Source organism: Rhinatrema bivittatum, chromosome 16, assembly GCF_901001135.1.
Source record: "Rhinatrema bivittatum chromosome 16, aRhiBiv1.1, whole genome shotgun sequence".
In the NCBI taxonomy this organism is placed as follows: Eukaryota; Metazoa; Chordata; class Amphibia; order Gymnophiona; family Rhinatrematidae; genus Rhinatrema; species Rhinatrema bivittatum.
In genome coordinates, this window is record NC_042630.1 from 29,325,800 (window position 1) to 29,346,040 (window position 20,241).

At 48.9% G+C, this 20,241-nt stretch overlaps 1 protein-coding gene across 4 annotated transcripts in view; it reads left to right on the forward strand.

Moving 5' to 3' along the window:
- Positions 1-20,241, forward strand: part of SEMA6C (semaphorin 6C) — a 95,634-nt gene that overhangs the window by 61,195 nt on the left and 14,198 nt on the right. For 2 of the 4 annotated variants that reach the window (XM_029580211.1, XM_029580212.1), the window contains 7 exons: positions 793-948; positions 1,395-1,568; positions 2,011-2,148; positions 2,701-2,778; positions 5,950-6,002; positions 7,415-7,465; positions 11,823-11,978. In XM_029580211.1, the coding sequence (XP_029436071.1) occupies positions 793-948; positions 1,395-1,568; positions 2,011-2,148; positions 2,701-2,778; positions 5,950-6,002; positions 7,415-7,465; positions 11,823-11,978 (806 nt within the window). Of the gene's footprint in view, positions 1-792; positions 949-1,394; positions 1,569-2,010; positions 2,149-2,700; positions 2,779-5,949; positions 6,003-7,414; positions 7,466-11,126; positions 11,333-11,822; positions 11,979-20,241 lie in introns of those variants that run through there. The other 2 variants (XM_029580214.1, XM_029580213.1) reach the window with 2 other exon arrangements.

A 20,241-nucleotide genomic window follows, 5' to 3' on the forward strand; every position in this document is an offset into this window, starting at 1 on the left:
CAGGGTGGGATGGAAGCCGTCTCTGCAGCGGGTCCTAAATATGGTGCCTTCCCCTCAAGAGCTTATAAGCTAAGTGATTATAGTTATTACAGTGCATCCAAACCCAGCACGTCACAGTTGAGGAGTACATGCATCCCCCTCTGGGGTGGTCGGCATCAGCATAACAGAGGAGAGAAAGGAGAAATTCTTGTTGGTTCATATTATAATTCTTGTCATTAAGAATAAGCAATTAGAGTTGGATAAACTGAAGCAAATGGAGATAAAGAGATATGCCCGAGATCAGGCAGAGAATCCATGAAGAAATTGGAGCTCTCCTAACTTCCCAGGCATGATTAAATGATGGAGGCTGCCGGTGCAGCCACAGAAAAGCAGTGAGTCAGGTGGGAGCGGGAGGGATTGTCATTACTTTTAGCAGAAGCAAAGCTTGCCCGCTTCATAACAGCCAAGAAACCTAGCATGTCACCCGAAGCAACCTCAGGCAGGCGGATCCCACGCCTAATATAAGGTTGACCTCACGGCTCCAGGTCCTGGAGGGCCAGGCTGAGCCAGTCCTGGATTTACCCCCAGGGCACCTGTGTGCTTCCGGGAGGAATTGGAACTACAAGTCCGTACATGCAGTAGGGGGCAAATCCAGGACCGGCCCAGTCCATCCCTCAGGTCCTGGGTTGCCGTGCACACCGCGTGGGGGGGCAGGGTTGCGCTTACTGCCGCCACCGCTCTTGCTCTGCCGGGGACAGATTGCTGCCGCCGGGCAGGGAAAAGCGCTGGTGATTCCCGTGCCCTCTCTTGCAGGCCAGGCAGCTGCGCAGGGTTTGGGAAGGCAGCTGCCTACAAGGCGTCCAGCGAGTTCCCGGACGAGATGCTGACGTTCATCAAATCCTACCCACTCCTGGACGAAGCCGTGCCGTCCGTCACGGGGAAGCCGTGGTTTACCAGGGCCAACAGCAGGTGAGGAGCGGGAGGGGAGCCTCGCACCCCCCGACAGCAGGAAGCTCTTCCAGCCTCCGTGGAGTCCTGGTCCTGCTCCTGAAGCACAGGATCAGAGAGGCCTGAGCTTCAGGGCTTGAATCCTAGAAGCACTCGGTGATCCTGAACTTGTTTCGTGTTGCTCTTGGCTGAATCAGTTCTTTTACTTCCTTTTTCTCCATCCTTACTTCTCTGTCTCCTTCCGTCTTCTTCTGCCCGTGCTCTTTTCCCTCAGCCCTTCTCTCTGTCTCCACCAGGTAAGTGTTCACACTGCCTCCCTGACATTTCACAGGATCGCCAGTGTTCCTAAGGGCTGAGACAGAAGCGGAGTTGTCTGGACGGGTAATGGCATATGTGATGGGGGGGAGGGGCGGGTTTCCATCTTTCTTTTGACACTGGCACTTATCCTCTGCTGCGTTCCTTCCTAGGTACAAGCTGACACAGCTGGCTGCTGATACAGCCGCCGGCCCCTACAGTAACCACACCGTCTTATTCCTTGGCTCGGAAGATGGGAAAGTGCTGAAGGTCCTCGCCAAGGCTGATGAGACCTCCGCCGTGGAAACCTTGCTCCTGGAAGAGATCAGCGTTTACAATCCTGCCAAGTGAGATCAATAGCGGCGCCGTGCACTCGCAGCGGAAGTTAACCTGTGACAAGAGTCCTCATGCTGGGGAGGGGGGAATGACCGGCTCTGGGGCTGCGGTGTCCGTTTAAGAAATACGCAGCGAGAAACCTCCATTTTTTTTTTTGTTCTTCCTTCCCAGCCGGGCTCCCATCCGAATGCGCGGCTTTCGAAGGCCCTGCACGCGTAGAGCAGCTCGGTCGTTCAGGGCGTGCGTTTCTCTTTCCATCTACCGGGGCATTATTTAAGCCATGGAAACCCTCTGGTACTGATGGCTCCTCTAGGAGGAGCTTCATGTATTTTCTGTGTGTGGCGGGGAGGGAGATTTTGTGACGTGTTCGAAGAGGAGCAGAGGTCCTTGGAAATTCCCCGAACTTGTGTTCCCGCTCTGACCCGCTGACCCGTAGCCTGCCTGTCGTCACAGGTGCAGTGTGAAGAATGAAGATCGAAGGGTTCTGGGGCTGGAGCTGGATAAAGCCCGTCACGCCCTGTTTGTCGCCTTTTCCAGCTGTGTGGTCCGCGTGCCCCTCAGCCGCTGCGAGACCTACGGAAGCTGTAAAAAGTGAGTGTGGGCTGGGGGGGGGGGGGCGACTGCCCGCCGCCACGGCCTGGCTCTGTCCCGGCACTCTGACCCCCACGCGCACAGGTAACGCATGCGCGTGTCCATCGAGACTCAAAGATGCCAGAGTGCAGATACTTGCACACGTGCTCAGCCGTTTATCTTGTTTGGGGTTTGTTTGTTTTTTAACTATCTTTCTGTAGTTCCACTTTTCCTCCCACCCCACCCCCCCAATCCCCAGATCAAACAAATGAGACTCCGATTGCTCAGGATGCTTCCTCCCTGACCCTGATCAGGGTCTCGTTCCCCATTCCCAGCCAGTGATTCTGCGGCTGCTGCAGAAAAGATGAAAGAAGTTTTGCATAAAAAGATCCCAAAAGGTCACGTACAGCAGCGCTTGTGGAAAGGTCTTACACTGATCCAATAAACGGCGTCACAGCTTGCAAAGAGCCCAGCTGCTCAGAGCAGAGGCAGATAGGGGAGGAAAGCCGCAGCTGCTCTGCCCCAGACCCTCCACTGCAGCTCTTCTCATGGGGGCTTGTTTTTTTGCTGCAGGAACTGTTTGGCCTCCCGGGACCCATACTGTGTCTGGCTGAAATCGGGGATGTGCGTGGCCTACAGCACCGACCTCAGGTAAACAGATGTGCTGAGGCACTCGGGGGGTGCGAGGCTGGAGGGGGGGAGGTTCAGGGTCCAGAGCACAGAAGTGTTCAGGAAGGAATCTCAAGAACGTGTTTCCTCACGGCAAGAGGGAGGGGGGGGGGTGGATGCATGGAATAGCCACACATTGGGGGCAAAATTGGTAACAGAATTAAAAAAATAAAATAAAATTCTGGGGCAAACAAGATTTGAAGTGGTTGGGGAGGTCGAGTGATGTCGCAGGAGTGGGGAGGGTGAATCGCACTCTCGCAAGCTTCTTGCCCACCCTCCTGTTCCCTTGATGTCTTCAGGCCCCTTCCCTGCCCTCCTGTTCTCACTGCAGGCACTGGTTTCCTCCGGCAGGCCCTGGGTGTAAAAGGCTGCTCCGTGGAGCCCTGCAGACAGGGCAGTCTTGCTGACGGAAGGCGCTGGCTCTCACATGCAGGATGCAGGCCTTTGTGGTTTGTTTTCTTAAGGGACCACAGGGCAAATCAAGCAGGTGGAGGGAAAAGGTACCGGGGTACTCTCAGTACCAGCAGGCACCTCCTGAAGAAAAGGCCTGCCTACAGATGAAAGGTGGTTTGGGGGGGGGGAGGAAAGAGTTGAGAGGTGATAAAAAATATAAAGCAATTAGCCTGAGAAAGTGCAGTAGGGCGACTGCTGGCACTTAGCACTTATTGAATTTCCTGTGGCCTAATATGAGAAGTGTAGCTCCCCAGCAGGAGTTCATTAGGACACTGAACTGCAGAAAGACTGGGAGTGCTGGACCTTTCCAAGGAGGCAGGAGAAATCCATATCAGAAAGGAAGGGAAGGGACGGAGAGAGAGAGTGTGGGGTGGTGAGTTAGCGAGAGGTGTCTCAATTATTGGAATAGTAACATAGATAAAGACCAAATGGGCCATCCAGTCTGCCCTGCAATTTGCTTCTGGTAGTAACTGCCGCCCTGTGCAGGTTATCCCCATGTTTCTGTTCAGGATAGTAACTGCCGCTCCATGCAGGTTACCCCATGCCTTCTGTTAAGGGCAGTAACTGCCACTCCGTGCAGGTTACCCCCATGTTTCTGTTAAGGGTAGTATCTGCCACTCCGTGCAGGTTACCCCCATGTTTCTGTTAAGGGTAGTAACTGCCACTCCGTGCAGGTTACCCCCATGTTTCTGTTAAGGGTAGTAACTGCCACTCCGTGCAGGTTACCCCCATGTTTCTGTTAAGGGTAGTAACTGCCACTCCGTGCAGGTTACCCCCATGTTTCTGTTAAGGGTAGTATCTGCCACTCCGTGCAGGTTACCCCCATGTTTCTGTTAAGGGTAGTATCTGCCACTCCGTGCAGGTTACCCCCATGTTTCTGTTAAGGGTAGTAACTGCCACTCCGTGCAGGTTACCCCCATGTTTCTGTTAAGGGTAGTAACTGCCACTCCGTGCAGGTTACCCCCATGTTTCTGTTAAGGGTAGTAACTGCCACTCCGTGCAGGTTACCCCCATGTTTCTGTTAAGGGTAGTAACTGCCACTCCGTGCAGGTTACCCCCATGTTTCTGTTAAGGGTAGTAACTGCCACTCCGTGCAGGTTACCCCCATGTTTCTGTTAAGGGTAGTATCTGCCACTCCGTGCAGGTTACCCCCATGTTTCTGTTAAGGGTAGTATCTGCCACTCCGTGCAGGTTACCCCCATGTTTCTGTTAAAGATAATAACTGCCACTTCGTGCAAGTTACCCCATGTTTCTATTAAGAGTAGAAACTTCTGCTCTGTGCAAGTTACCCCCGTGTTTCCTTTAAGGGTAGTAACTGCCGCTCCGTGCAGGTTACTCCATGCAGAAATATCAGACCATCCTTTTCTTCAAGCCTTTAGGGACCTGCCGTGTTTGTCCCATGCCCTTTTGAATTCATTAACTGTTCTTGTCTTCACCACCATCTCCGTGAAGAAATATTTCCTGATATTGGTTCTCAGTTGTCCCCCCCTGGAGCTTCACATTGTGACCCCCTAGTTGTACTGTTTCCTTTCCAATGGAAAGGTTGGAAGTTTGTGCATCCTTAATACCTGTCAGGTAGCCGAAGGTCTGATTCATTTCCTCTACCCTTTAGGGATGGAGACAGGATGGGAATGCTCCAGAGAAAGGTGATCAGACCTCCAGAAATCTGACAGCTATTAACGATGCACAAACTTCAGATCTTTTCCGCTGCCTGTCCAGTGGGATCAGCAGGAAGAAGGTGGTGTCTTCTAAGGGAGAAGGAAGGGGAAATGGGGAGAGACTGGAAGTGCTTGGAGGCCGAGCTCTGCTATCATAGACTATCACTATATTACTGTGGGAGTGAGAGAGAGGGCCAGAGCGGCTAACTCATAGGCCCTTATGCACGTGGCCATAGAAGGTCAGTAAGTACATTTCCAGTTTCTCCCCACCGGCTCATGTGGCCTGTGACGGGAGGTAAAGTCTTTTTCCCTTCTGCAAATTGCACCCTAGGGCTACCACCTGGCTCCCTGTGTCAAAAGGGAAAGGCTGATCCAGTCCTGGTTTTACTGCCAGTACATGCAGGGACTCCTAACTCTAATTTTTCCCATTGATTTCCCTCAGAGCTATAAATCCTTTCAGACTCTGGGATAAAACCAGGACTGTTCCTCATGCCATGGCGAGAGCGCCTGCATGTTAGAACATGTGCTACTCCGAGTCCCCTCCAGCAAGCAATTCTTCTCCTGGTGCACAAAGGCAGATTCTTCTCTGGCTCCAGGGGTCAGAAGGGAATCAAAGGGACCACGAGGCCGCTGACCTGAGTTGGATGGGGGAGGGATCAGCATGGGCAGACAGGGGGGGGGGGGGAACTGGTGGTTGGAATGTGTATTGACATCAGGGTCTGTCAGCCCATGCCAAAGGGAGAGTAGATTGCAGCAGATGAATAAGATTTCTGATGCAGGAATATGAAGTGTTGGGGCTTGCAAAGGCCTTAGCCTGACATTAACAAAGCTGACGCTGGTGGATCCTGGTGCCTGAAGGGAAGAGGGTTGTGGGGCCTTGTAACAAGGCATATGCATGAAGAGGGGAGCACTGAGGGTGAGGGAAACAGCATCTGCTGCGGAAGTCGAGAAATTATTGCCCTGTGGCGCTACAGGGCTGTGTCCATAGACGATGCATTTAAAGACTGTAAATAACCACCAGATATTTTTTGCTTGTTCACAGTACCGGATTCGAGCAAGATATTGAGCAGCTGAAGCTTTTGGGAACTTGCCAGGGTGAGCACGATACATATAGATATATATATAGAGTGAGAGAGAGAGACAGAGATTGAGATATAGATGATTTTGTCTCGGTATCCACAGCAACTGTACATGCAGAGCTGTTCTCACCCAGCCTTGATAAATGCCTCCAATGTACTACAAGCTTACACTCACCTCGATACCCGGCCTGTCCAGCAGCCCATGAGAATGTAATCCTATTCTGCTTGGGTCCTGGGTTCTCCCAATGTATCCAAGGCTCCACGTTCTGTAAGAGCCTGAGGGGGGGGGGGGGGGGCCAGCCTACCCTGGTTAGGGTGTGGGGCCGCAGGCAAGCTGGAAACTAAGGAAATGCAAGAGCCCATCCAGTCTGCCCCAGAGAAAAAATAGATCCAGGCTTTCAAATGTAAAACCGCTCGGCTTTTCAAGGGTAATTGTATTTGGAATAAGACATGCTTGTTGTTGTAAGGTCTATCATCTGCATTCCATTAATGACTATGTAACATTTACGTGAAAAGAGAAGAAATCCAGGGGGGTTGAGAGTAACTGGAGAAATGGAGAGGAAAGAAAAAAGTAAAAGTGTCTTCTCTGGAAAATCTTAAAATGGGAAACCCTGAAAGCAGAACAACAAACAGCAGACTCCCACTGGACAGGGTTAAAGCCGTAATCCTACACTTCCAGTCTCAGTATAGCATCGGGATTAGCAACGAGCTCCATGCCATCAGGGCCAGGCCGAGCACCTCTTACATCTCTGGGCTTGTAGGGCCCAAGTGAAGAACCCCAGGCTCCAAGCACGCACCGGGGGAGGGAGGAGGGTGCAAAATCGTTTGCTCACCCTGTTTACTGCCCTGACCGGTTTGCCTAATGTTAGAGAACAGCTGCGCGGGAGCTGCTTCCTCTTCCTCCGGCCCTTTTTTTTGGGGGGGGGGGGGGATCTCATCTCGAGATGCCGGGGTGGCGCTCCACGACGAGCGCGATAGAAACGAACGGCCAAGGCGATGGCGGAGCGGTCGGGTCCTGTTGGGAAGACGTGCGGTCGTCCTTCCCGCCGCGGCTCTGTGGCCTGGGAGGAGGCTGGCTGTGAGCCTCGTCAGGCTGGAGCCACTCCTGCACGCCCAGGGACTCTTGCTAATCATTCGTAGGAGGATTTGGGGGCAGGGGGAGGAATCCCGTGAGGAAGCCATCCAGCAGCTTTTGGTTTCCGTCTGTCTGTCGCTCTCCTCTCCCAGTCCTTTTGGCCTCTTGTCTCTCTCTTTTCCATCTCTTCTTTCCCCATTTGCTTTTCTCTAGCCTCTTTCCTCCTCAGACATACTTTAAAGATATTTTAAGTTCCTGCTCTGTCTCTCTTACTACTCACTGAAGAATTACCTTTTCAATTTAGCCTATTGATTTTTTTTTTTTCTTTTTCCATGTCTTGTTTCTTTCTGTAGATGTTGTGACTGCTACAGGAAATCACAACAGTGCGGGAGACTCGGCTTATGGTCAGTTTACCCTTTTATTTCCCTCTCCTGGACCCCTTCTCTCTGGTTTTCTCTCAATCCCCCTCTCCCCTTCGCCCGCCGCGTGTGTTTTTTTCCCTCTTTTGAGGTTTATCTCTGCTGTTGGAAAAGGGTAAGAGTGTTGCAGGTGGCAAAGATTTCCAGATGAGATAATGACCCTGATGCCTCGGAACTTCTGCTAAGTGGAGCTGAGGACTTGATCATGTCGTGGTGATTATTGTTAATGAAATAATGTATTCCATGTACGGAGGGGAGCCCAGCCGCTAGCGAAAACACGTCCTCAGCATCTGTCTCCCTTCCTCCTCAAACAGGTTAATTTACCAAAATGTGAAATGCAGGAGAGAATCTTCCCTTCCAGGAGCTACAGCCTGTTTGGGTTTTTGGTTTGCTCTTACAGAGCAGCCCAAGCAACAACTCACTGACCATGTAAAGAAAAAAAAACATGAAAGCAACAATCCCAGTACTAACCGCGCTCCGAAGGGTAACGCATACACTTTAAAATAAGAGCAGCTATGCTTCACTGTGACCGCAGGCAGATGACTGTTGCTAATAGGGCTGCCAGCTGGCTCGGTTTTACTCAAGGTTGGCCAATCCATTCCTGGTTTTACCCCTGTTGCATGCATGGACTTGTAGTTCCTTAGGGCAATCAAATCCACAAGTCCCAAGCACACGACAGGGTAAAAATCAGGACTGGATCAACCCTTCCTGAACTAATGGGACTGGATGGCAAGCCTGTTTTGTGGGCTTCTCACTGCTTGTGAGGTCCAACGAGAGGATCTGCCTTCAGTGGAGGTCAGAGGGCAGATGAGGAGGAGGAAGGGGGAAGTGGGAAAGTGCCACGTCTTTTATAATTTATGGTAATCTGGGCTTTTAATTTAATCATCTCTCAGCCCCCTATCTACGAGGTCATCCTTTTTCTGAGCAGTTTTCAGATTATTAATTAAAACAAGGGTGTAATGCATTGTTGTGAAGTAAATCATTGCACTTGTACGAGCTGAGAGTGAATTACCGCTGATTTCCAGAAAGGAGAACTCCACGAGCTGTTTGGTAATTATTTAGAGGGCCAGAGAACTATTCCAGAAGGAGGAGTTTCTTGTTTTCCTCCTTTTTTTAATACAAATATTAATAAGATTTTGGACCCTTAAGTGTGACCCTTAAGTCTGACCCCAGACCCCTCTGAGCTTGTGACAAGATCCTTCCCTGCTCAATTAATGCATATTATTCATTATTAGGAATACAATGTCATTGTAAGATATTTAATTATTCTGTGTTAATGTCTTTTTTTTTTTTTCATTTTGAGCCCCAAAAATACAGATTTAAAAAAGATTAGGATAATCGGGATAGAGTGCTTTCCAATACTTTTCCAGGTGTTTTTTTCAGCCTCTTGCAGTTTTAGTTTAATGAATGGACTGAATGTGCAATCATTTTGTGACGATGATATTGGGGAGGGGGCTATTTGCATTCTTGTTTGTACAGAACTGAATAGATTTAATAAGTGCATACGCCATTAGCATGCACCAGACAGTAAAGCAAGGCCCCCCTAGCCTTTTAAAAAATAAGCTTCACAGAATTATTGCTGTTCTCAATAGTGTTTAGGAAATGTGCTTGAACCGTGCACATGTGATCGTTTTCTCCTGGGGCCAAACTAAGCCCACCTGCTTCTGAAGGACTTGCATTAAGCCTGGGCCTTAAACATCACAGGAAGAGGTTCGGCCAGGCTTGGCGACCTTGATGGAAAGCCTCAAGTCAATCCGCTTTCGGACGAGCAGAATAAAAATATGAAATGCATAGATGATGGGAAGAAGACTCCGCCAACAGCAGAGGACCAACAGGCCCACAAGATGAGGAATGAGGTCAGGAAGCGGTGGCTCCCTGGTGAGAGTCAGATGGGGGCAGGGCTAGAATGACAGCTTCCTGATGAGTACCAGAGCATAAGAAGAGAAATTATCATTCCCTGAGAAAAGCCAGTTAGATAAAGGGGGTAATAAGCATGAGCAAGGGATGATAGGTCCCTGATGAGAGACTGCTAGAGAAGGGTAAGAAGAGTGGCTGGGGAATGATGGATTCCTGATGAGAGCCAGTTAGAGCACAGGGGTAAGGGCAGTGGCTCCCTGGGGACGAGGCCCGGCTTTTCCTCTAGGCTCGGACTACATTAACATGACCGCTTTTCTCTCGTACGCGTGGGCGCTAATGTACAGCAATCAATGAGCTGATAGCCCGTGACAGATAGGTTTAGGCTGCAGGCTGCACTTGAGTTTGTGGTGTTGCTGATATCGCAGGCCGTTTTACCCCCTTTTGTCTGGCGAATTTCAGTGCCCTGTTTGGTATTCTGACTCCAAACAGGAGAAACCTTCTCTTATAACAGTCAGAGGCCCTTTGATCGGCTATAACTTGCAGGGGGGGGGGGAGTTAAAATGGCAAAAGCCAGCAAAAAAAGGGCAAATCATGCTGCTTACAATCAATAGTGCTTAATTGCAACTTTTATCATTCTCACGTGCATTTCTCTTGCAGACATAAGAGGGCTTCATGCACAAGGCAACGAATGCATCTGCTGGGCTGATATTACACCACTTTCTATCATAACCTGCCTCTCTTTTATTTTTAACCTAGCAGATTCCTCCTGCTTCTTCAGAGCCGGGGGGGGGGGGGGGGTCCAGGCGCCGTGAGCCGTCGTCATTAAATAGCAACGTTGCTCCCTGTTCTCTCCCACCCTCCACTTCGGAAGATGGCATCCAGATCAGGCATCGCAATCAGAAGCTCAGTTTTACATCCCGGATATATTCCCAACTTATTTCAGTCACAAAGTGCAAGCAGAAAAAAAATGATTTTAAAATCCCAGACACCCTGACAGGTCAGAACCAGGCGGGTGCTGAAAACCATTTCTCTCTCGTCCTTAATCTCTGGAAGACCTCATGTTGCCTGTTCGGAGGGTTAGGCCCTGTTTTAATGAAGTGACAGAGAGCAGGCAAGGGATGTTTGCAGTGATTAAAATTCTCCTCCTTGTGCGTTAGGTTAAAGAAAAGCACGGTGGCTGCTCTCCATGAGCGCCGTGCCTTTAAAGTCTGGCACAGCCTTTGTACATCCTCGCTTGGTGGGCTCTTACAGACTCCCCCCATACGCAGGCAGCTTGGACGGATTATTCTGAGGTTCTCGTGTACAAAGGGAGAGAGCAGAGCCGAGGATGGAAGGGAAGAAAGCTTTTCTTTTTTTTTTTCTGCTTTCAAATGCAAGAAGTGCTTGGTTGACATTAAAAGAAATTAAAAAAGAAGAGGACCTCATTAATTTGCCTGCGGGGGTCATCTCGGTGTTTAATAAAAACACGTGCTGGGGGATGTAATCCCTCCCTGCCCCCCCTTCCTCCTCTTGGGATCTGCGCAGCTGGAAGAAGCAGAGCCCTGCCTGCCGCTGGCAATGGCTTCCCTCTGATCTTCCCGGGGTGGCAGGGGCGATATTCGGCTGTTACGCGTCCGTGGGGGTGAATGCTGATCAGAGCAGCAGGGGGAGGACGATGTGCAAATTAAGTCTTTTGCAGAAATGCCAATAGAAAAGTTGTTTTTTTTAATTCAGTTATTTGTTTATCAGACTTTGCATACAGTTATCTTTCTTTTTTTTTTTTAATCTAATTTTCTCCTCCACTGTGCAGTGTCCTGAGCCTGTGGGAAGGGGTTGGGGGAGCACCGTAGGGCCTGGGAATTATCCCCAAGGTGCCGCGTATCCCAGACCCAGGCATCGATGCCGCCCTACAAGTCTGACCCTCTCTTTGGGAGAAAGAACTAACTTCTCTAGAGGACGAGAGCTGTTTATTTTTTTGTATTTAAACATTTTATTAAACAGCAAGAAGAAATACAATCACCTGGCATGCGCTTGTTCCTTATGCACACCGAGCCAGAAATAATATCTGTTTTGTTTTTTTTTATTAAGAGGGTGTGGTGCTGTACCAGTCCGCCTCTCAGGCACATTGTAGGGGGCTTTGAACTGGTTCTGTAATAATGTTATCTTTGCTGAGGCCATGCACAGCCTTGACAGGTACCGTAAGCCCCCGGAGCGCTGTGGTCCCGCTTCCCGGCATGCGCAGTGAAAGCACAGTACAAGGGGGGGGGGGGGGGGGAGGTGCTGAAATGTGAATGGGGCTGCTTGGAGCCCCGCTGGGGTGTGCCAGGGCTGCCCCTAGAACCAGGTCCTTGTCAAACCACTCGGCTGCACCTCCCTCCTTCCTTGCCAGTAATGCCCAGACCAGGCCTCGTCCCCCTGCTCCCTGAAGCTCTTTAATGATTTTGCCCGCCATCGCTGTCTTGACTCCTGATATGTTTTTTGTTTTTTTTTGTCACTGGCAACGCAGGGCTGACCCCGCCCACCTTCACCACCACCTCCACCACCCTGCCATTGCCAAAGGCATCAGGCCTTCCCCAGGCAGGTGCACTGCCAGATGACCACCCACCTTCTGCCTATGGGAAGCCTCTTCTTTCCACCTTGCGGATAGCCATAAACACTCAGGGTAAGAGGGCTTTCGTTGGCAACATCCCGCGAGCTGTTAAATGTCATTAACACCAATTTGGCCTGTGCTTTCTAGTGCGCCAGAGGCATAGAAACATCCTCCCCTCCCACCCCTATCCCCCTGTCTGTGTAACATCTTCCTGGGAGCAAGCTGCCTGATCCGCCATCCTAACAGTGAATGTTGACCCTTTGCCTGCAAATGTCATGTAGTAAAGAGGCAGGACCGGTGTGCGTGAAACCAGTTCCTCCTCTTAAGTAACACTACTTACACTGTAGTTTGTTAAGAGTATTTTAAACTGACTGAACCGTGCTTGTCTGTGTGTCAGTACATGTCTTTGTAGCATAATCCTGGGCTGGATGCCATGTAAATGGATGAATAGCGGCTGTTTGCAGTTCTCCCTGTGTATGATAACTGGCTGCTGGATCCCTACTGGGAGACTGGCACCAAGGTATCTTGCAGGATTACTTTTTAACCTCTAGGCTGGTGCTCACCGAGATGCAGATGAAATGTGCATGGTCTCGATAGCCTAGGTAGTTTTGATCACTCATGGTAGGGTCGGTGGGGTGGGGAGAAGGCGGAGTTTGTTTATGGACACTCTTCCCCCCTCCGCCATCCACCACCCATACCAGGCTAGATCAGTTTCTGAAGCTTTGCTGAGTGGAAAATCAGGAACATATTCTCGGCCACAGAAACAAAATGGCAGACTCAGTACATCAGTTTAGTTTATTATCAAAGTTGAGTGGTGCCAACCACTGGGGCTTCGAGCCCCTTAGTTACTGACCATTCATCCAACTTTCGTAAACCTTCCTAATTTGATCATTCATTCTCACTTTATGCTTACAATAGATTTTCGGCTGATACAAGAGAGCCGAATGCATTGTCCCTGGGTTAGTTAAGAGCGTTAAATAGTACTGGGGAAGGCGATAGTCCAGAGCAGGTCACAGGCCTAGGGTGAAACTGGTGCTGAGAAGATAACTTGGGGCCATTATGAATATGAGATATACACATTAACTTTTCTATATATTCTCATATGTAAATCTGTAGCCAAGCGGGTGGGTTTACTTGATTTGTTTAGGCTACTGTCAAATGTTCCATGCAGTTTGGATCTAGAAGTTTCCTGGCTATTGACGTGCAGTGACAGAGCCTGCCTGTGTACATCAGAGGACGAGTACCTTGCTACCGGATCAGTCTCCTGTCTGACGCTGCTTGGTTTTGCACCTTTACTGGGAAGCACTATTCGGGAGGGGGGGAGAAGACCCCCATGAATCCTGCAAGGAATACTCATTGCTGAGCACTGAGACCAGTTATGTCCGCATCTAACCATCCAGGAGAGGAAAGGATAAGCACCTCACAACAATTCTGTTCTCCAAGCAAAATCTCCAAAACATGCAAGAAAGAGAAGTCCCTGTAGAGAAAGAGTGATGGTGCAGGAGAGAGAGAAAAAAATTAAAAAAAAAAAGATAGAATATAGAGATTAGATTACATGCAAATCAATACAGAGAAACAGATGCTGTAAATGGATATACAGATACACTTTAGAATAAAGGGGCAATTTTGAGTCCTTTTTTGAAAATTTAGTTAGCATAAACAATGCAAGCTAAAAGTGCCAGTATGCATTGCACCTGCTGTTTGAGCAGCAGCAGAGATGGGGTAAAATAGTATGCATGCATTCGAAAATCAAATTATACACATGCTGATATCCTCTCCTGACCTAAACACGACCCCCTTCCCCCAGAACGCTATTTCACAATCCGGCAAGAAATGTGGAATCCTCTGTGCACTTTTACCCAGGCTGAGGAAGGCGACTGTCAGATAGTCAGTCAGTTTACCTGGCTTTGAAAACTGCCTTCCCCATAACCAGAAAATGACCAGATGACAGATAATGATTATGTTTAGAAGAGTGAGCCTCCGCTACTTCAGACATGGAAAGTATCATTTTCTAAGCTTTTTACACAGGTAAACAGGTGCCTCCCAGCCCCCTGCCCCTGGGGGTAGAAAGCATGCGTGCTGATAATGTAGCTCAGAACAGTCAGACAAAAGACAAGGAAGCTAAAGTTTAGGGAAATTAAGGACACAGGAGGATGAGAAACACCAAGCACGTAAGAATGAAAAATAAAGTAGAGGCAGAGATAAGAAGAAATACCCCTACCCCCACCCCAGAGCCAGTTCTAACGATGGGAAAGGAAGAGAGCTGCAAATTGGGACAGTGGGAGTAATAAGCACCAGAACCAGAGATGAAAAGCAAACAAAGAGCTGGTAAAAACAAGCCTCCAGAGCTAGGAAGAGGTAATGAAAAGGAAAATATGACCAAACAGCACATAGCACTCCAAGGGGAACGTCAAACCAGCAGCAAGGGTAATTGAATGGCAGGAGGAGCACAAGCAGGTATAGTATTATTTATTTATTTTATTTATTTAAAAGTGTTTGTATACCGTCTTTACAAACAGTGTTTAATCAAAACGGTTTACATAACTAAATAAAAAAACAAATGTAAATAAAGATTTAAATTTACTAGAACATAAAGATTATCAAATTATAAAAGCTCAAAATTACAAAAATATACAATAAAAATAAAAATCTAAAACAATGAATAGTTTACATAAAAAATAAATCAATGTATAATAATGTTGTGCCCTGTGTGATGGAGAAGTAGTTATGTTATTTAGTGTGTGATATATGGAAAGCAGATTGAAATAAATGTGTTTTTAGGGATTTTTTTGAAGTGTTTGGAGTTGGATATGGATCTTAAAGAGTCTGGTAATGCGTTCCATAAGATTGGTCCAATGACAGAGAATGATCTTTTTCTGGTGATGTCAAGACGGGCCTGTCGTGGTGATGGGATGTCTAAGAGGTTTTTGTCCAGTGATCTTAGATGTCTGGTGGGTTTGTAAATCTGGAGAATGGAACATAAGGTAATTGAATTAGGAGTGTAGATGAGAGAGTGTATAATGGACAGGATCTTGAATTGTATTCTGTATTTAATTGGTAACCAATGTAATGATTGAAGTATCGGAGTGATGTGATTTTTTATGGAAGAGTTTGTTAAGATACGTGCTGCTGCGTTTTGGATCAGTTGAAGTGAGTGAAGTGTGTTATCTGGGAGACCTATATAAAGAGAATTACAGTAGTCAAGCCCCGAAAAGATGAGTGATTGAAGTATAGTCCGAAAATCGTGAAAGAAAAGTAGAGGTCGAAGCCGTTTCAAGAGTTGAAGCTTATAAAATGAATTTCTGGTAATTATGGATATGTGTTGTTTTAATGAAAGATCTGAATTAATGGTTATACCTAAATTTTTTGCAGATTTGAAGATGGGGATAGTGATACCGTTAAATACTAATTGAGGGGGGGACCTATGGATGAATCTGTAATTGATGAGAGGTGGACTATTTCTGGTTTTTTTGGATTTAGTAACCCTCCCCCCACCCAAATTCCTCTTCGCTCATTGGCATGCATGCAAGGAAGGACACTGGAAAATTGCCAAGAGCCCTCAGAGCCAAGGAAAGTGCTCGCTGGTATCGTTGGCTCTTGGCCATGTGTTTTTTTCTAAATAGTTCTTTTCCATTTTTTTATATACCTATATTTCCATTTTTGTATATACCTAAGATTTACCAGATGGATAAAAGTCCCTGGGGACAGGTGCTTGAGTCTTGGTTTGCTAACTCCCATCGTGCTGCATCCTGGTGTTCCATTTCCAGACAACTCCGGTAATGTAGCGGAATGGAACTTTCAAATTTATTTATTTATTTATTTATGTATTTAAAGTCTTTTCTATACCATCGCTAAGTTATATACCATCGCAATGCAGGATTCCCCTCACTGGGGGCCTGCAGTCAACTGCTGGCCACAAATTTCTGAGAAATGTTTATGTACGCTTATGATTATTATTTAAGCATTATCAACTACTTAGTGCCATGCACAAAACAGGGCTAAGAATGCTTAAGTGTAATGAGTGTCAGAGTTCTGACTGGGGGCAGTCTTGGCTTCCTGAAGCAGTGGGTGGTATTATTGAAACTTCGCATAGCCTAAAAATAGGGGCAGTGGGCACAGACAAGTGCTGTGATCTATACATGTGTGTCTGAACTATTAAATACTGCACTGAGAGTGGGAGTATGTGTAGTTACAAATCTATATGGACATATCCTTTTGGTTCTATTTAGAATCAGAATTATCAGCCATGGAATGCATCTGGGACTTATACAACTAAAGCCTTTTATTAACTTGGATCAGTTGGAAGCTATGCTGCGAATTAGGGCAAACTTAGCTCTAATACTGATGTAATAATTATAGGGAGCTTGTTTTCTCCTAAGGAAAAAAAATCTATTAGACAAGTTTTTAGAACTTTTTGTTTTATGTTTTGGAAACCTGGTTTCTGCATAGTACGTGTTTTTAAATGTAAGTGAAGCTTGACTGATCTCATACAGTATTCTCTGTTATGTAGTGATATACCAGAGTTTAGGGCATTTAGCAGCCAGAGATCTGAGGTCATGATTATATTTAGAAGAGTGAGCCATATGGTACGTGGATGCCTCCGCTACTTTTGAGTGGATACTGGAATTGACATGAACAGTGTCATTTCCTAGCGTGTAGCAGATGGACTCAGGACCAATGGGTATAGTGTGCTCCTGATAGCAGTTGGAGTCGGATCAGATTTCAATCTGACGTCAGCCCTAGTACATATACCCCTGCAGGAAGTGCATTTCTTCAGTATTTTCCGTCTCCATAGCAGTTAGGGACTCTATGCACGCTAGCATAGCGTTAGAGTAAATTTTACAAAAGAAAACCAAATTAAGAAGAAATCTTACCTCTACAGATGAGTCCCGCTCTCCTGTGGTGACACCCGTTAGGTCCCTCCCCCAGCTGAGATTTCCCGAGGTAATTTCCGCGATCCCTCGGAGGTAAGCCTCGGTCCGGCGGCTGATCCTTGGCGGGGTCCTAGCCCCCGACATTGGGTGAGGCTGGTAGGCAGCAGGTGCAACCTCGAGCGAGGCGGTGAAGGTATTTTCCCTCTCCCCCCGCAGCCGGAGACCGCCCGGAACGAAACCGGAAAGCGCCGAGACAAGGTAAGGTAGAAATCTATTTAAAAGTCTCCAGTCTCCGAAGCTCAAGGAGACGCACAGGTCACCAGCCGGGACCAGTGCTACCGGGTTGATTGGCCCTAGCAGGGCTAGACCCCGGTCAGATCCGAAGGCCCTCCTACGTGGAGACCCTCCGAGGTGGTCGCCATATTGTTCACATGGTCGCAGGCACCATTTTGGCTCTGTTCGCCGCCCTGTCCGCCGTTTCGATCCGTGCACACAGAGGCGAGCCGTGTGCACAAATACCTTGTGCGCACAACGTCGCATGCACAAGTACCGGGCGCACAAGCGACGCAGTTAGCCACGCCCTTACTGTGCCGGGCGCATAATTTCGACCTGTGCGCACAAGAGTGCGCACATCTCCCTCCACGCGTGCACCAAACCCATGCGCACAACTGTATTGTACGCGCACAAGCCATGGTACCACCGGAAAATAAACTCAAAGCTCAGGGCCTTTGCCCAGCATGCCACATTAGAACTGCACAGCATGAGGAGGCCACGGCCCTGTGTATACAGTGCGAAGAGGCCCTAGGGGACCCAACTCATGGCCCTCCCCAGCCGGTACCGGACCCCAGCCTGTCGAGCAGTACACCGGAACGAGCATTACACAGCGGGACCCCCCTCAAATGGGGCTCCCCAGGGACACGGTGCCCCCTAGTCTAGACCCAGCATCTATCTCCTGGGTGGAATTCTTCAAAGGTTTGCATACCTTCGTCCACATGCAACCGGGGCCTCCTATAATGCGGCCTCAGGCTCCACCAGGGGACCTCAACATTCCAGGACCCTCTATGCCCAGGGAATTGATCCCACCACCCAGAAGCCCCACCTTTGGGGACACTGACATCTCAGACAAGGAGTCAGAACTCCTGGAGGAAGGTGAACTCCCTCCGGGGACAGAACCCCATTGAACCATGAGACGCTTCTTCACCAAGGACGAGCTTCCAGATCTGGTCACACACAGCTTAAAAGAGCTTGCCATCCTGGGCACAAGTGCCTCGGGGGAACCTTAGCTGATCCCACTTTCGGAGGGACTCCGTCAGACCTCCCGTCATTTCCCACTATTACAAGCCATCCAGGCCCCCAGAAACCACGTCCAAAGGGGCTGGGCTCTGGCAGCCATGTACCCTCTGGACCCAGCCACCAAAGATCTCCTGGCATGTTCGAAAGTGGATGCCATGGTCTGCGTGGTCTCAAAGCGCACTACTATCCCGGTGGAGGGAGGAGCAGCACTCAAGGATGCTCAAGACAGACGTCTGGAATCTATCCTCAAACAGTCCTTTGACGTCTCCTCTATGTCTTTACAGATCGCGGCCTGCTGTGCTGTGGTGACACGCGCCTGCTTAGCACAGACCAGGAACAACACTCCTGGGGAAGCCCTGGAACCAGCTGTATCATTCCTCGCGGACGCAGCTTCGGATCTGGTACGCACAGCAGCTAGAGGAGTCTCATCCGTCGTGGCAGCCAGAAGACAAATCTGGTTCCGAAACTGGTCAGCCGACGCATCCTCCAAAGTGAGACTCACAAGGATGCCTTTCAAAGGAACACTCCTGTTCGGAAGCGAACTAGAGAAACTAGCCAACAAATGGGGCGAGTCCCCACTGCCGCGACTACCAGAGGACAGGAATAAGAGAAACCAGCGATCCTTCCCCCGGACCTCCAGGGGCAGAGGATCACAGCGCTTCAACCCATATAGAAGCTCATATCAAGCGGCCTGCCCCGCAGGCCGAAGCCACTCCTTTCGGAACAAGCACAATAAAAGGTGAGCCAGCTTGGGCCCAGGCCCCAGCCGCACCCCACAATGAAAATCAGCCGACCCATCCAAAGGAAGAAGCCATAGGGGGCAGACTGGCCCTATTCTACCAATGATGGGTCGAGATAACTTCAGACAAGTGGGTCCTATCCATCATTCGAGAGGGATATTCCTGGATTTCCACCACCTCCCTCCGGACAAGTTTGTGGAATCTCTCTGCCACGACCCTTCCAAGAGAATGGCAGTGGAAGCTACTCTGACCAGATTACTAGCCTTAGAGGCTATTACACAGGTGCCTCCACAACAAATAAATACTGGCCATTATTCCATCTATTTTATCATTCCCAAGAAGGAAGGAATGTTCAGACCTATCCTGGACTTCAAGGCGGTCAACCGTCACCTGAAAATTCCTCGCTTCCGCATGGAAACCCTACGCTCAGTAATAAGGGCAATACAACCGGGAGATTTTCTTACCTCCCTGGATCTGTCAGAAGCCTACCTACATGTTATGATCCATCAGGAGCATCAGCGTTTTCTACGCTTCTCGATCTTGGACCGTCACTACCATTTCCAGGCACTACCTTTCAGGTTAGCCACTGCACCCCGGACGTTCACCAAGATCATAGTGGTGGTGGTGGCGGCAGCAACACTGAGGAAGGAAGGAATCTGAGTGCACCCTTATCTAGACGATTGGCTGATCAAAGCAAAATCCCCAGAAGAAAGCCACCAGGCAACCAAGAGAGTCAAAACTACTGGAGAGCCTCGGGTGGTCAACACAAACAAGAGCTGCCTGCAGCCTTCCCAATCTCTAGAATACTTGGGAATCCGGTTCAACACCAAACAAGACAAGGTCATCCTGACACAGACAAGGAGATCAAAACTGATGACCCAGTTACAAACCCTGTTGAGTGAACTTAGCCCCACAGCATGGGATTACCTACAAGTTCTCGGCCTCATGGCATCCACAATGGAAGTAGTCCTATGGGCACGAGCTCCTACAACGCTCACTACTATCACGATTGAATCCACTGTCCCAGAACTACACCATACGGCATCAACTCTGGACAGAGTTTGGGCCCAACTACAATGGTGGCTACAAGAAGCCCATCTGAGCCAGGGAACGAGACTATCCTCCCCAACCTGGATCCTACTCACCACGGATGCCAGCCTACGAGGATGGGGAGCACACTGCCAGGAGCTAACCGCCCAAGGGCAATGGAACGAAGAAGAGTCGGGATGGAACATCAATTGCCTAGAAGCCCGGGCAGTCAGACTAGCCTGCCTAAGGTTCGGTCACAGACTCCGAGGCAAAGCGGTCAGAGTAATGTTGGACAACGCCACAACAGTGGCCTACATCAACCGTCAGGGAGGAACCAGAAGCCAACTAGTGTCTTTGGAAATAGACATCCTAATGTCATGGGCGGAAGTGAATCTTCAA